The sequence below is a fragment of the Cheilinus undulatus genome, linkage group 23 (assembly GCF_018320785.1).
Source record: "Cheilinus undulatus linkage group 23, ASM1832078v1, whole genome shotgun sequence".
Classification (NCBI taxonomy): domain Eukaryota; kingdom Metazoa; phylum Chordata; class Actinopteri; order Labriformes; family Labridae; genus Cheilinus; species Cheilinus undulatus.
In genome coordinates this window covers 20,922,608-20,935,306 of record NC_054887.1, presented here as the reverse complement: position 1 = coordinate 20,935,306, position 12,699 = coordinate 20,922,608, and the positions used below count along the sequence as shown (strand labels likewise).

Here is a 12,699-nt window from a genome sequence, read left to right as displayed (position 1 = left end):
TGTCTCAGTCTTTGCTTGTCAAAGTCTCTGTCTCAACTCGGTTTGGCCCCCAAAAGTCTTGTGCATGTCTTGGTCTCAGAAAGTATGGTCTTGACTACGCTAGCTCACAGTACAACTAAACCTTGCCTGTAGCTCCCATCTCATTCTTCTTCGTCTTTTCAAATGATGCTGATTGGTCAGGCATGTTCTCAGACTGGGTAAAACTGTTTCAGATTGGAGCTTTGCAAGATGTATGAAATAAACTGATGAATGGATGCATGAATATGAATATGAACATGAATAAAGGTTGAAGTTTCAACTTTTGTTTGACTTAATGATTTATGTAAATTTTAATCTGAATTGAAGAAGTCAGAACCCAGGCTAAGTTACACTGTGAAACAATCAGAGAGAGAATATGTGTATGTCTGTGATGAGGCAGAAAGTGCACACCTGTCCAGCCTGTTACCTCAGATAAAACCGAATCATGGGTAGATCCTTATTATTTTAATCCCAGTGGACCCATAAACTCATCATCAAAGTCTTGATCCATCATTTTCTCTCACTTTGAAGTCTGAAACCATGTGGACTCTGCCCTTTCAATAATCTTTTTATCGTTGTGGATCTTTGTTCTCTTCATGGGAGAGAAGCATGTAACCTACAACAAGATCAAGAGTAACAGAGACGGCAGGCAAAGATGTTTGGGTTCTTGATCTCAGTGCCAAGTCTCACTGTTTGTCTTTTGAACAGTGTTCTTTCCATGGTGTCAAATCCACACCAAAATATACAAGATATGTACAAAGATGGTGCTTTTGAGTAGGCCATTGAATCCCCAAGTTGCTAAGTGCAATCCTTTTGTACATAAAGTGCATCAAGGCACATAAATACAAGTGAAATGCTGCTTTTTTTGCAAGTAAAACTGATCAGTTTTACATAATAACTGCTGTGCTCAAACAACAGAATCTTTTGGATCATATTGTTCTACTGTGTGTAGTTTCGGTGTGTCCTCTCTCTCCTTTGTGCTTGAGGTACTTGTCTCCTTCATTGTAGGAGGTGATTGAGCTCACCTGTGCCCAATTTCCTATTAAGGACAATAAGAGCCGGATCAAGGAGGCAGCCAGTTGTAAAAAGGCCGTCTGTTGTGCTCTGCTAATGTTTTTTCAGCTTTAATGTTTCATTTCTCTTTTTCACGAGTTAAACTGCACACTTGGATCAAGTTCTCTTATCCCAAAACGCCAGCATTGTGTTCGTAAATCAAAGTTTGGACGCAACATTAAACACTGAAGACATTGCTTTTCAAGAAAATTGAACAGCAGGATCGACGGCTGAACCAAAGACCACAAGTCTTAACAACTAACTGTGAGGCGCTTTGGCTCACAATGAAATGCTAAAAATAAAGTATAATGTTGGCCATGGTCCCTATCTCAGAAAAGCATGTTAGCTTGTATGCTATCATCACTAAATATGAAGTATAGAGGGTGTTGTTACGATTATCACAGCTTTGAATGCACATCAGAAAAAGAAAGATTTTTACAAGATGCTGTGTCTCAGTGAAGCATTAGCTTGTCACCAAAGCTGTTTCCTTCAGGGGGGAAGAAAATGTGTTTGTGTATACCTGTCATGAGCCGAGACACAAACGTTTCAGTGAGCTGCAGGAAACCATGGTCAATGTACTGCAGGAAGGTGTGATGAGGAAGAACACGCACAGCAAACACTGATAACAGGGTGTGATAGCCTGGAGAGAAGGACAGAAAAAAGTTAGAAGACAAAGAAAAGGGAAAAATCATTTATATTTGCTGAAAACAACAACAGAAAAAAGACCACAGCTATGCTTTCAGTTTTGTAGGGCTGAAAAGAGGCAGGATGATGCTAAATGCTAACATCAGCATGCTACAGACAATGTGCTGATGTTTATCAGATTAATTAACTAGCTAATTGTGTTATAATGCTAAAATTTCCACATTAAAGATGCTAATGTCATCTTATTAAGCCTAATATCTGAGATTAAAAAATCTACATGCTAACATAGTGATACCAAGTTTGGTGTTTTAGCTAATATTTTGTTTTTCACAATTATTGTCCTAGCTCTCAAAGTTAGCATTTGAACATATGCATCGCTACAATTTGACAATGCTACACTCTACTGATAGCTAGTATCACATATATGGTCTTGGTTTCCTCTCCTTAAAAATGTCTAACATTCAGCCATTGCAAAGCATTTAACCTAGACTTAATCATTTTTGGACTGCATATGCTTTATGACCAACAGGAAGTCCACCAATTTTATTTGAATTTCAAAATAATATGTCTTTTTTGATGCCTAATGACTTTAAACTGTTGTAACTCTAAAAAGTCTTAGGAGTTCTTCAAAATCTCCTGGCAAGACAAAAATCTCAAACTGAACAAGCGTTCAAGCAAATATCTCATCGTAGCTCCCCCTACTGGCTACAGGAAGTTCCACAATTAGGCCATTTGTTCTTTCTTCTCACTTTGTTAAACTAATCAAGCACAGATGTTAACAGAAAGGCCTCAGTGACTTCACAACACCTGTGCATAAAACAAATATTTCAATACCTCGCCATTTAACAGGAAGCTGACATGATTCTCACGAAAACCATTTGATTTCTTTAAATACTACATGTATGATCATGGTCTGGCCCGCAACACATTTAAATGTCAATTTGCTACAGTTGCTGTTGCGCCATCTACTGGAAGGGAGCATCAACAACTAACATAAAAATTTCTTTCTACTTTTTTGTAAAAATTAATATTTGTCCTAGCCTGATCACATCTACATATTAGCATCATCTTCTGTGACAGTGCCACCTACTGTTGACGGCCAGTACTACCTCAATTACAATGGAGTGCTGCAGCACACTCTACAGCTTGTCAATTAAAGTTTATACCCTGACTGTCTTCATTAGTAACTTAGTCTGATAACATCTACTGTACAATGAAAATGCTAATGTTAAACACTTTCTTTATACAATAGCTAGTAGCATGCTAATTCACGTATATTAGCAATACTGATGTTGATGTTTAGGTGGTATATTGAAAGATCACTGTCTTAGTGTGGAGAGTTGTCAGGCTACCATGCTAATTAGCACTAAAGTAAGACATCTTGCTGAGGATGATGGGTAACCATAAGACATTTACACTGGGATTGGACTAAAAGCTGCGTAGATTTAATGGCTGAAACAATTTCAAAGCTGATTTTTCTTTTCAACTATTAGTTGTTTTGCTACTTTTGTGTGCCAAGTGCCACTCTCTTTGTTAAACTAATCAAGCACAGATTTTAACAGAACGATCTCAGTAACATCACAAATTCTATGAATAAAACAAAGATTTCAATGCCTCACCATTTAACAGGAAGTTGACATAACTCTCACATAAACCATCTAATTTGCTTTTGATTTTAAATGTATGGTCATGGTCTAACAATGCATTTAAATGTAACTTTGCTACAATTACTCTACGTAGTGCAGCCTATTGGAAGGCAGCATTAACAACCAACATTAAATTTTCTTTCTACTTTTCTTTTGTAGGATTAGCATGGTGGATAAATGATTAGACATTTACAAAAGACTTGGACAAAAAGCTGTGCAGATTTTATGGCTTAAACACATCATTTTTCTTTTCAATTATTGGTAGTTGTTGTTTTGTTACTTTTATGTTCCCAGAGGAGGCTGACACAGTTTGCCTTTATCACACATTTCCAACTGCACCACCTGTGTTACAATGAGAAAATGTATGACCTTGGTCTAGGGCATTTTCATTTTCTTTCTCAATGTCAGAAACTTTAAGATTCTTACCAACCAACTTTTTCACACAACAATATCATGAGATCATGTAACAGGGGAATTATGCTGCAAAAATTTGAAACTAAATTCAAATTACTGAAAATTTATTCACAATCTGCCCTATCCTTGTCTGCACTATGCTAATGTTTAACATATTTTTGGTTACATTAGTGCTGGAGAGAGCATCTCTGCTGTCCCTCAGTGTTAACACACATTGTTATTCTGGGGTGAGAGAGCCAGAGTGGATTATAACTACTGAAAAAGAATGAATGAATGAGTATGAGTGCGGATGGTACCAGGTGGGAGGGGCAGGCAGAGACCCCTCGTGGCTTCCAGGATCCGAAACATGAAGTGAAACACAGACCACTCGGCCGGACTGCCCTGCTGCGTGCTGGAGCTGAACACAGGAGAAGTCGGACAGGAATGTTACATAAGCACACGTGAAGAGGGGTCATCGACAATTTGCACATGTGGACACAAACACCGCGGGGAGTAGGGGGGGGGGTCTGGGGCACACATGCGTGAAGGTGAGCACACACATCCTGTCAGCGCTTCATACAACACATTACCGAGGAACACAACTTTAAAGGGATACTCACAAGCACAGAACACACGGGCCAAGTCTACTCTTGAGCCAGACCGACTCCAGCATGTGTCTGATGAGCTCCAGCTAAACATACACAAATACGAACAGACACGCACATGAGAGAAGGAGACGCTCAATTAGAGTCAAATGAAACATTTCTCTCCAAATGCAGCCAAAGTTACAGGAAACTTTGCACAACATCGTAAAATGGAAACAGTGCAATTTAGAAATACTTTTGCTATGATGATGCTTTTCATGTGGAAATATACGTTCAGTTTTTTTTTCCCTTTCCTCCCTTACTTCCCAATTTAATTTCCACAGAACAAGACAACAAAGAGGAACAGGATGTGAACAAACGCAAACGCTCACATTCAAACGCATCATTTCACCACACTTCTGTCAGCATCCGGGATCATTTCAAACCCACTTGACTGGTCTGAAACATGCCTGCTGCCAGCTGGAACACACACGGCTCAATCATCTCCCTTGGAATAACAGGAAGAATCTGCCTCATTCAACTTCCTGAACATCAGTAGGAAACCCTCCACCAGCCCCTCTACGTGTCCTCCTATGACCTCAGGGTGGGAAATTTAATTAGCTTCACTTATGAAACGGACTTCACTGAAATTAGAGAGGTGTCAGAGTGATAGGAATAAGCTCTTCTGCTTTGTTGTGTCTTTTTTCACTTATTACACATCCCTCATTAAATTTATTTTTGCAAAATTTCTTCTGGTCCCTTTTTTTAAAACTTTAATATATTTTTTAAAGTTTCAGTTGGTGTAATTTCACATTAGTTTTCCTCATTTCTCTTGATGTCTTCTTTCAAGGCAATCCTTCAGTATCACACCAGGTATAATTAGGGCCCGAGCCTGACGTTGGAGCAAAGACACTATTGAAACTAAAGGATAATCCTCTAACATGCCTAAATAGTCGACAAAATATGTACAAAATTCAGCACTGATGGAATTTTCATATTTTATTGGTTTAATGAAAAAAGACGCCTAACGGGACCATCATCTAAAATTTACAGGAACTGAATTATTCACATTCTAATGAACAAATCAAAGGGTTATCATTGGCTGAACTCCAGATTTTTGTGCTCATTCTAGACAAGTTAGAGATGTAATATTGTACTGTGAGTTTTCACCATAGGATGGGGCTGTAATCTAACCCCCAAGGTGGGACATTTTTTGCAGTGTTCCCTTATACAATTAATTCCACATAATTTGTATACAGGTATAATAACACTCCTGACCTAACCACATTTCTATGTGAACATTTTAATTTCCTCACTGTGCCCACTTCTGTCCACAGGAAGTTTCTGAAAAGGCCTTTGTGCAAATAGCTTAGTGCCCCTTCTCTCTACAGGAAGTGGCATAATTAGGCCATTTGGTTATTCCTCTTACTTTGTTAAACAGATCAAGCTCAGATTTGAACAGCAATGCCTCAGTAACTTCACAAATTCTGTGCAGAAAACTGAAAAACATTTCAACGTCTCGCAATTAAACAGGAAGATGGTAAAACTCTCACATCAACCGTTTGATTTGCTTTAAATTTTACATGTATGATCAATTTGTCATATTTTCTATAGGGCCACCTACCGGAGCGGGGTAGTAGCAACTCTAAAATGAACCAAGTCTTTCTACGTTTCTTTTGTGCGATTAATCAGTCCTGGCCTGCTCACATGTACATATTCGTACAGATTAGTATCAAAATCCTGTACCAACATGGTACAGGTACCAACATGGGATGCACGCGATTAATTGCTAAAACGTTTAAAATCGTTTATCAAATTAGCCGGCGCAGGATTCACTAGTTGGTTGAACTAATTACCTATCTTTCTTTTTTAACAGGGGCTTGAAATCCATGTCTATGATACTCTTCTGAACTGTAATGAACCTCCCACCACTAGAGGCCGCAGTGGCTTCAGTTAATAGCCGCTGCCTTCCTCTCTGACACTTTAGCGGATGTTAATATGAGAAGCTCAGCAGTGGTTAAGCTGTTAGCGTGTAGTAGGAAGACCGTGGTACGACAGTTTTCCAAAGTAGTAAATTGAAATAAAGTGGTATGTAGGCTGTCGAGGGTTGAGCTCACGTATGACTACTCACCAAATGTGAAAGACTCCAAGCTAGCTTTCAATGCTAACCATGCTGTAGAGTGTATCAGGCTAAGATCACACCCACTGACACAATGACCCTGTGTGGAATTTGACTGTTTTCTAGAGGTTTTCTCCACTTTAGACTAGTCGGTTAAACGAAACGAAAATGAGCGTTTAGCCGAATAGGGAAATAGACGCTTAGGAACATCATTAGTACCAACATAAGGTTGGAGGTTTAAAATAAGACCGGACAATTTTGGTGCTTCATTTCAATACTTCGCCACCCCAACCTGACCCATTTCACTGTAAGGGAAGGGCATAAAGAACATTATGTTAATAAGTTATACCTGTTTCCTTAAATGTTCTATTGGCATCTTATTTCTGAATCATTTGCAACACCAAGACAGCTTTTATTCAGCTGCCGACACTTTATTAAATTTTTTTTTTTTTAAACAAGCACTGTTTAGGCAAAAAAAAAAAAAAAAACAGTGTTGGTTTAGCACCGGTATCTGAAAAAAACCCAAACAATACCCAACCCTACATACAGTATTAGCATCTTCCTTTGTCATACTCCCAGCTGCTGTTGACAGCCAGCACTCCCTCAATTAAAATGTTCTGTGCTCATTATTTTATATCTGATGACAAACCCATGAGAATCTACATGGTCTCTACAGTTCTGCATAATATTTGACTAGTTCATTAGATTCTTAATTTTATTAGCGACATCACATGCAGGGGATCATATTGACATGTTGTTTGTTGTATTTATCTTTCCCTTAAAGCTACTGTTAGAAACTTTCTGTATATGTTGATTTTGGCGCCCCCTCTGGACAAAGTGGTATATCTTATTTCTTTTCTGATCTTGTCCTGTAGACGTTTAAGTGTTTCTGGAAAAAAATATTAACTTGCTTTCTTCCGACAGTGAAGTTTCTCACTGCCTGAAAATCTTTTCTGTGGAAAATGTAAACAAAGGCTGTTTCTTCAGTGTGCTGTTAATTAGACCATTTTTTACTTTCCTCTCATGTTGTGAAACTAATCAAGCTCAGATCTTGACAAAAATGCCTCAATAACTTCATAAATTCTGTGCATAAAACTCACAAAGATTTCAATCTTTCGCCATGAAACAGGAAGATGGCATAACTCTCACATAAACCATTTGATTTGCTTTAAATGTTATATGTATGGTGACGCCACCTACTGGAAGGGGACAGTTACAACTATAACATACAACTTTTTGTTTCTGGCAAAAGTCATCTTACTGTCTTTCAACAGTGAAACGTATCTCTCACTGTGAGTCTCTGCTGTAGAAAAAAAACAAAGGGTGTGTTCGTCACTGTGCTGTTACCTAGTAGCAGCAGTATAGTAGTTTGAGCACATAAAGATTCCTAAATAATTTTTTAGTCTATTTCATGACCACTGAAAATTTGCATACTGAGGCATTGATCGTTGATTTTTTTTTCTTTTGTTTTAATCACATTTTTACTCCCCCCAAAAATGCTATTTAAATCTGTATAATGAAGCAGGAATGGTTGATCAAATCTGTGTAGCTGAAGCTTGTGCTGAACATATTGATTTGTTATTGGAATCCACACCCATTCGTCCTTTTCAATCAAGCATAACAGAGTGTTTTTAATTTTTAATATTAAATCTAACATTTTTGGGGAAGCAGTTTCCTCTCTTGTAATCAGTGATTACCTGCATGTACCTAACAAGCTCCTATGGGCTTTTATCATTATTATTTGTTCCACTGAATTGGTCATAGAGATTTGTACATTTAGGGATTCATATCATCAGCTAAGTCGACTTAGATGAAAAAAGTAATCCTCAAAAAGTCCCAAAATCCACAAGTTAAACAGCAAACAATTCTCTTAGTCTCTCCAGAATATAAACAGAATATTTGAGCACTGAACCACTTCTTCTGTTTCAGATATTAAGCATTTGATTAAAAGGGGGCAACATGTCAAACAAAATACATTATTTAATTCGATTCCTTTTATTTTCCTGCTTGTATCTCTTGTTTTAGCTGCTGCTGTAATCCAGGTCTCTGAAGATAAGTAAAAAAATGATGTAGCTGAGATGTTTTTAAGCTGAAAAGAAAGTCAAACAAAAGGCACATAGCAGTAAGTGTTTTAAAGCCACTGAGTCAGGCTTTCCATCCCCGGTGTGACTTTCTATTTGAATAAAATCTGGAATCAGCGATTTGTCTTAATGAGCTTCGGCACGACAAAAGGACTGGATTTACTCTGCATAGCCCCCCTACTGGGATATGATTTAATGACCCTGGGTTTATACTAACTTTTAATGCATAATTAAAAATCTTTCAGCCTTTTTTAAATCATTCAATTCGATTGAGTGTGTTTTTGTTGATAATTCATGTTTTAGCAGGTTGTTTTTAGTTCTGAGGTAGTTTTTGGTAGAACAAAGGGCTGTACCTTGGTTCTGTAGAGACAGAAGATAAATAACTATGACAATAATGTGCTGTGGAGCTGTAATGTATCATAACAGAACTTCCCTCACTCTTAAAAACCGTAATCTGTTTCACCCCCAGATTCTCCCCTGTGTCAACGCAGCCATTAGTCTCAATAAGTGCAGACACGAACGGGAGATGTTTTCTTATACGCGGAGGAGAAGTCAGCGCTCTTTAAACAGTTTTTAAAGCATGAGTCAGCTTGATGTCCAAACACATCTCCGGCTGGCGAGTTAGTCGGCGTTCTTCAAGTGAAGCGTCCCTGAGCGCTGTTTCTTGTGGGTCCTTATAACTTTTACTCAGCTGAATAAATCCAATAATCACCGATCGCAGGGCAATGAGAAAAATGATTACAGACACGCCTGTTTCCATTACTTTCATTTTTATTCTTAAGATGCAGGTTAAGACTCATGAGCCTGTCGTCCCTGAGCTCAGCCATCGACCGATCGAGGGAAGATTTCTTTGCTTTTTTTTCCTTCTTCTCCTGTCATTTGCAATTCCACAAAGTCCCAAAACGTGGTGCATCCTGCTTTCTATTCAATTCCAGCCTTACCCTTGGCCTGATTTAATACTGTTCTGTTGATATATGCTGTATGTCTGCTTTCAGTGGCTCCTAGCTGTGAAGGGATTTACCTCTCAGGAATACTAAAGACTCACTTTACAGAACCAAGTACCTCTATAGGGTACTGAGGTGCACACTGGTTACGTCTCTCCCACTTGGTTATGCAGGTCCCACCTGCTGCTCTTTGGACGGTTACAAAAGATGGAGGTGTGCATTTAAAAGTGCATAGAAAGTACGAAGTTGTGCTCTTATATACATTTAAATCAACCTAGAAATCATAAATTGTTTTTCCTCTTCTTAAAGTGACAAGTTACTGCAACCCAAGGAGAAAAAACATATTTAATGATAAAGAATTATTTGTTAATTTGGAAATGTTCTTTTTTATAAGCTTCAGCTTGAAGCCAGAAGGTTATGCTTGGAATACAGAAATTAAACAAGGTAAAACAACAATCCCAACTCCATTTAAAGAAGGCAGGAACTATTTACCAGCAAATTTAAAGCCATAAAATTAACTTACATGAATAGGAAAACTATCAATACAGATATCTGTCATTGCCCTGACATGTGTTATACCAGTATTACCCAACCCCAAGTGGCAATAAAAATAAGTTAAAGGTGGTGGAAATAATCATCTAATGGCAAAAAAATGGGTGAAAGGGGCAAAACAGGCATATAATTGCAAAGTGGCAAAAATTAGTGAGAAGTGACAAAAAAAAATGGGCAAAAAGCAGCAAAGAGTGGCAAAAATGACGAAAAATAAGAGTGCTAAAAGTGCCATTTAGTGGCAAATAAAAGGGGTTAAAAAAATTGTAAATAGCAAAAAGCAGGGTAAAAGTGGCAAAAATTGGATAATAGCGGCAAATAAAAAATGGAAAAGAGGGGCAAAAAAGACCAAAAAGGGCAATGGAAATATACAGACAAAAGATAAAAGCTTGCCAATTAAAGCCTACTGTATAATGTGGCAAATAAACTGATTAATGTGACTTGCAATGTACCATTTCTGAGGGCAAAGTTTTTTTAAGGTTTTCTGGGGGAATGGTTTTTAAAATTAAGACATAAATTATCACAAAACCGCCACATGTTTTAGTTACAGTTAGCATAATTCCCCAGTGCTTCGCCTCCCCCGCTCTCTCTGTCTTGCTTGGCTAATTGTGCATGGAGGGTCACAGGTTACAGTAGGTGAAATGGCAGAGTGCTCAGCCTCTGCACTAACCTCTGGTTAAAGGATTATTTATAAATAACACATATTTATCTTCAATGATATGGTAGGTTCTGCTCTTTAACGAGCTGATACACATCTGCATTTAGCATACAGGTGAGAGTGGAACAACAAAGAGACAGTTAACATACAGCCCTGCAAATATACCTGTTGCACTGTATAGCCTCGCTTCCTTGCCGGTGCCCCTTGCCCGATCTGCCTAATGGAGCAACACTGAAATATCTGCAGGCTAATACCGCTAGTATTGCCAAGCACCTTTCATAACCCAACTTCAAAAATACTGAAATATCCCTTTAACATGAACAGAAGTTTCTCTGCCAAAGAAGAAGCTGACGGCAGAATAAATTAAGAAGGCAGCAGGGAAAAGATGTGATAAAATGATACAAAAGCCGGCATGTTTTCCTTACATTGGGTAAAACCTGGTTTTGCCAGAGTTTCAGAGAGTGTATAAAGACAAACTGACTACTTTTAAAGATGATTTTGACTGCTGTTTTGGAGATACTGATATACTGACACAGTTGAGTACAAAGTGCTCCATTTTTATCATAAAATAACATTTTAATCCATTTGACTTTTGTTTTCATGCTCTTCCTCTTTGAGAACATAAAACAATGTGGCAGATGAAGCCTTGGAGGCAAAACCAAGAGTGAAATAAGACCTCAGATAAATCACAGTTAAATGTACCCTATGGATTTTTATCCACTATTTATGGTACAAACTATTTGTTACTGCACGCCCCTCGACACACACGACTAATCGCACAGACACAAACACATCCTGGGTTGAAATAACTTCAACCGCAGCTACAAAAAAGGTTTAAGGACGCATCCCTCATCTGGAGAACTGCTGTGTTTCACAGGACTGACACCTGATGGCTTCCAGCAAACCTCTCTAAAAGTGAAGAGCACACATCCATCTGAGAGCTCTGTCAGAGCGTTTAGTTAAAGTGGGAAACTCAGAGCCTTTTCCACTGAGCAATCCACGCTGAGTGTCACTTAACCTTGCTGAAAAAAAGGGTAAGGGCGGGCATTAAGTAAACATAACTCGCAGAACGATGTGCCTTTGAAAAAGTAAGGAAAGCACACAGCTCCTCCACCTCTCTTTAAACTCCTCACAAACAAACGATGTACAAACCAGTTTGGCGACATAGTTGACGACGAGCGAGTCGATCTTCTTCTTCCCCAGTCGAGGCAGGTGTCTGTTGAGATGCTCTCGAAGCTTGTCAACCGTCTGAAATTCAAAGAACAAAAAAGATTTATTTTCTTTCTGTGTGTAGAGGTAAGAGTTTGTATGTTTTAAGCATATTTGCTATGCATTCAGCAGGGTCAAATTGAGTTCACCTCGGCTTCTCCCTCAACTACAGTGTCCTAAAATTGATTTAACTATAGAGAGGAAACGAGAGAAGAAGAAGGTGAGGTGGAAACAAGCAGAAGAAAGTGAAAACTAGAGGAGAAGAGAGATGGAAGGATGTGAGTAAAGAGAGAGGAGACAGAAGGGCTGGGTCGCTCTAAGAATAGCTGCTAGCATCTAGCCTGAACTCCATTAAACTGAAGCTATCTGCTCTTTCCAAACTATGCTGAGCACAGGGAAAAAAAACTGGAGGATATGAAATTGTCCATCAAAAAGCGTTCAGGAGGGGGAAAAAATGCAGACAGGGACCTTAAAACGCCCTTTTTTTAAAGTGTCGACTCATCTGAAGCGTAGCAGCAGTTTCACCTTAAAAGATGACTGTAGAGGGAAAGCACCAGCTGTCAGCACTTCACTATGGATCTTTAGTGGTCTATATATCTGCTCATGTTAGAGGAACAATCCACATACAGCAGCTGCTTAACTGCTGCACATCAGCAACCTGAATGTATCAATACATGAAAACTATAATGAACGGTTTCACTAAGCGCCATTTACCTCTACTGCAGCGAAGAGAAAACACACCTCTAGTTCAACAAAGGGACTCCACAGTATCTCAAAAGCAGCACGCCAGGCTAAGTCAT

The 12,699-nt window shown here is 38.6% G+C and overlaps 1 protein-coding gene across 2 annotated transcripts in view; it reads right to left on the bottom strand.

Annotated features, from left to right (window-relative positions):
* LOC121505375 (gamma-secretase activating protein) overlaps positions 1–12,699 on the bottom strand; it is a 48,629-nt gene that overhangs the window by 9,091 nt on the left and 26,839 nt on the right. For both annotated transcript variants that reach the window (XM_041780647.1, XM_041780648.1), the window contains 4 exons: positions 11,843–11,938; positions 4,376–4,446; positions 4,073–4,173; positions 1,592–1,711 (listed from right to left, as the gene is read on the bottom strand). In XM_041780647.1, the coding sequence (XP_041636581.1) occupies positions 1,592–1,711; positions 4,073–4,173; positions 4,376–4,446; positions 11,843–11,938 (388 nt within the window). The remainder of the gene's footprint in view (positions 1–1,591; positions 1,712–4,072; positions 4,174–4,375; positions 4,447–11,842; positions 11,939–12,699) is intronic.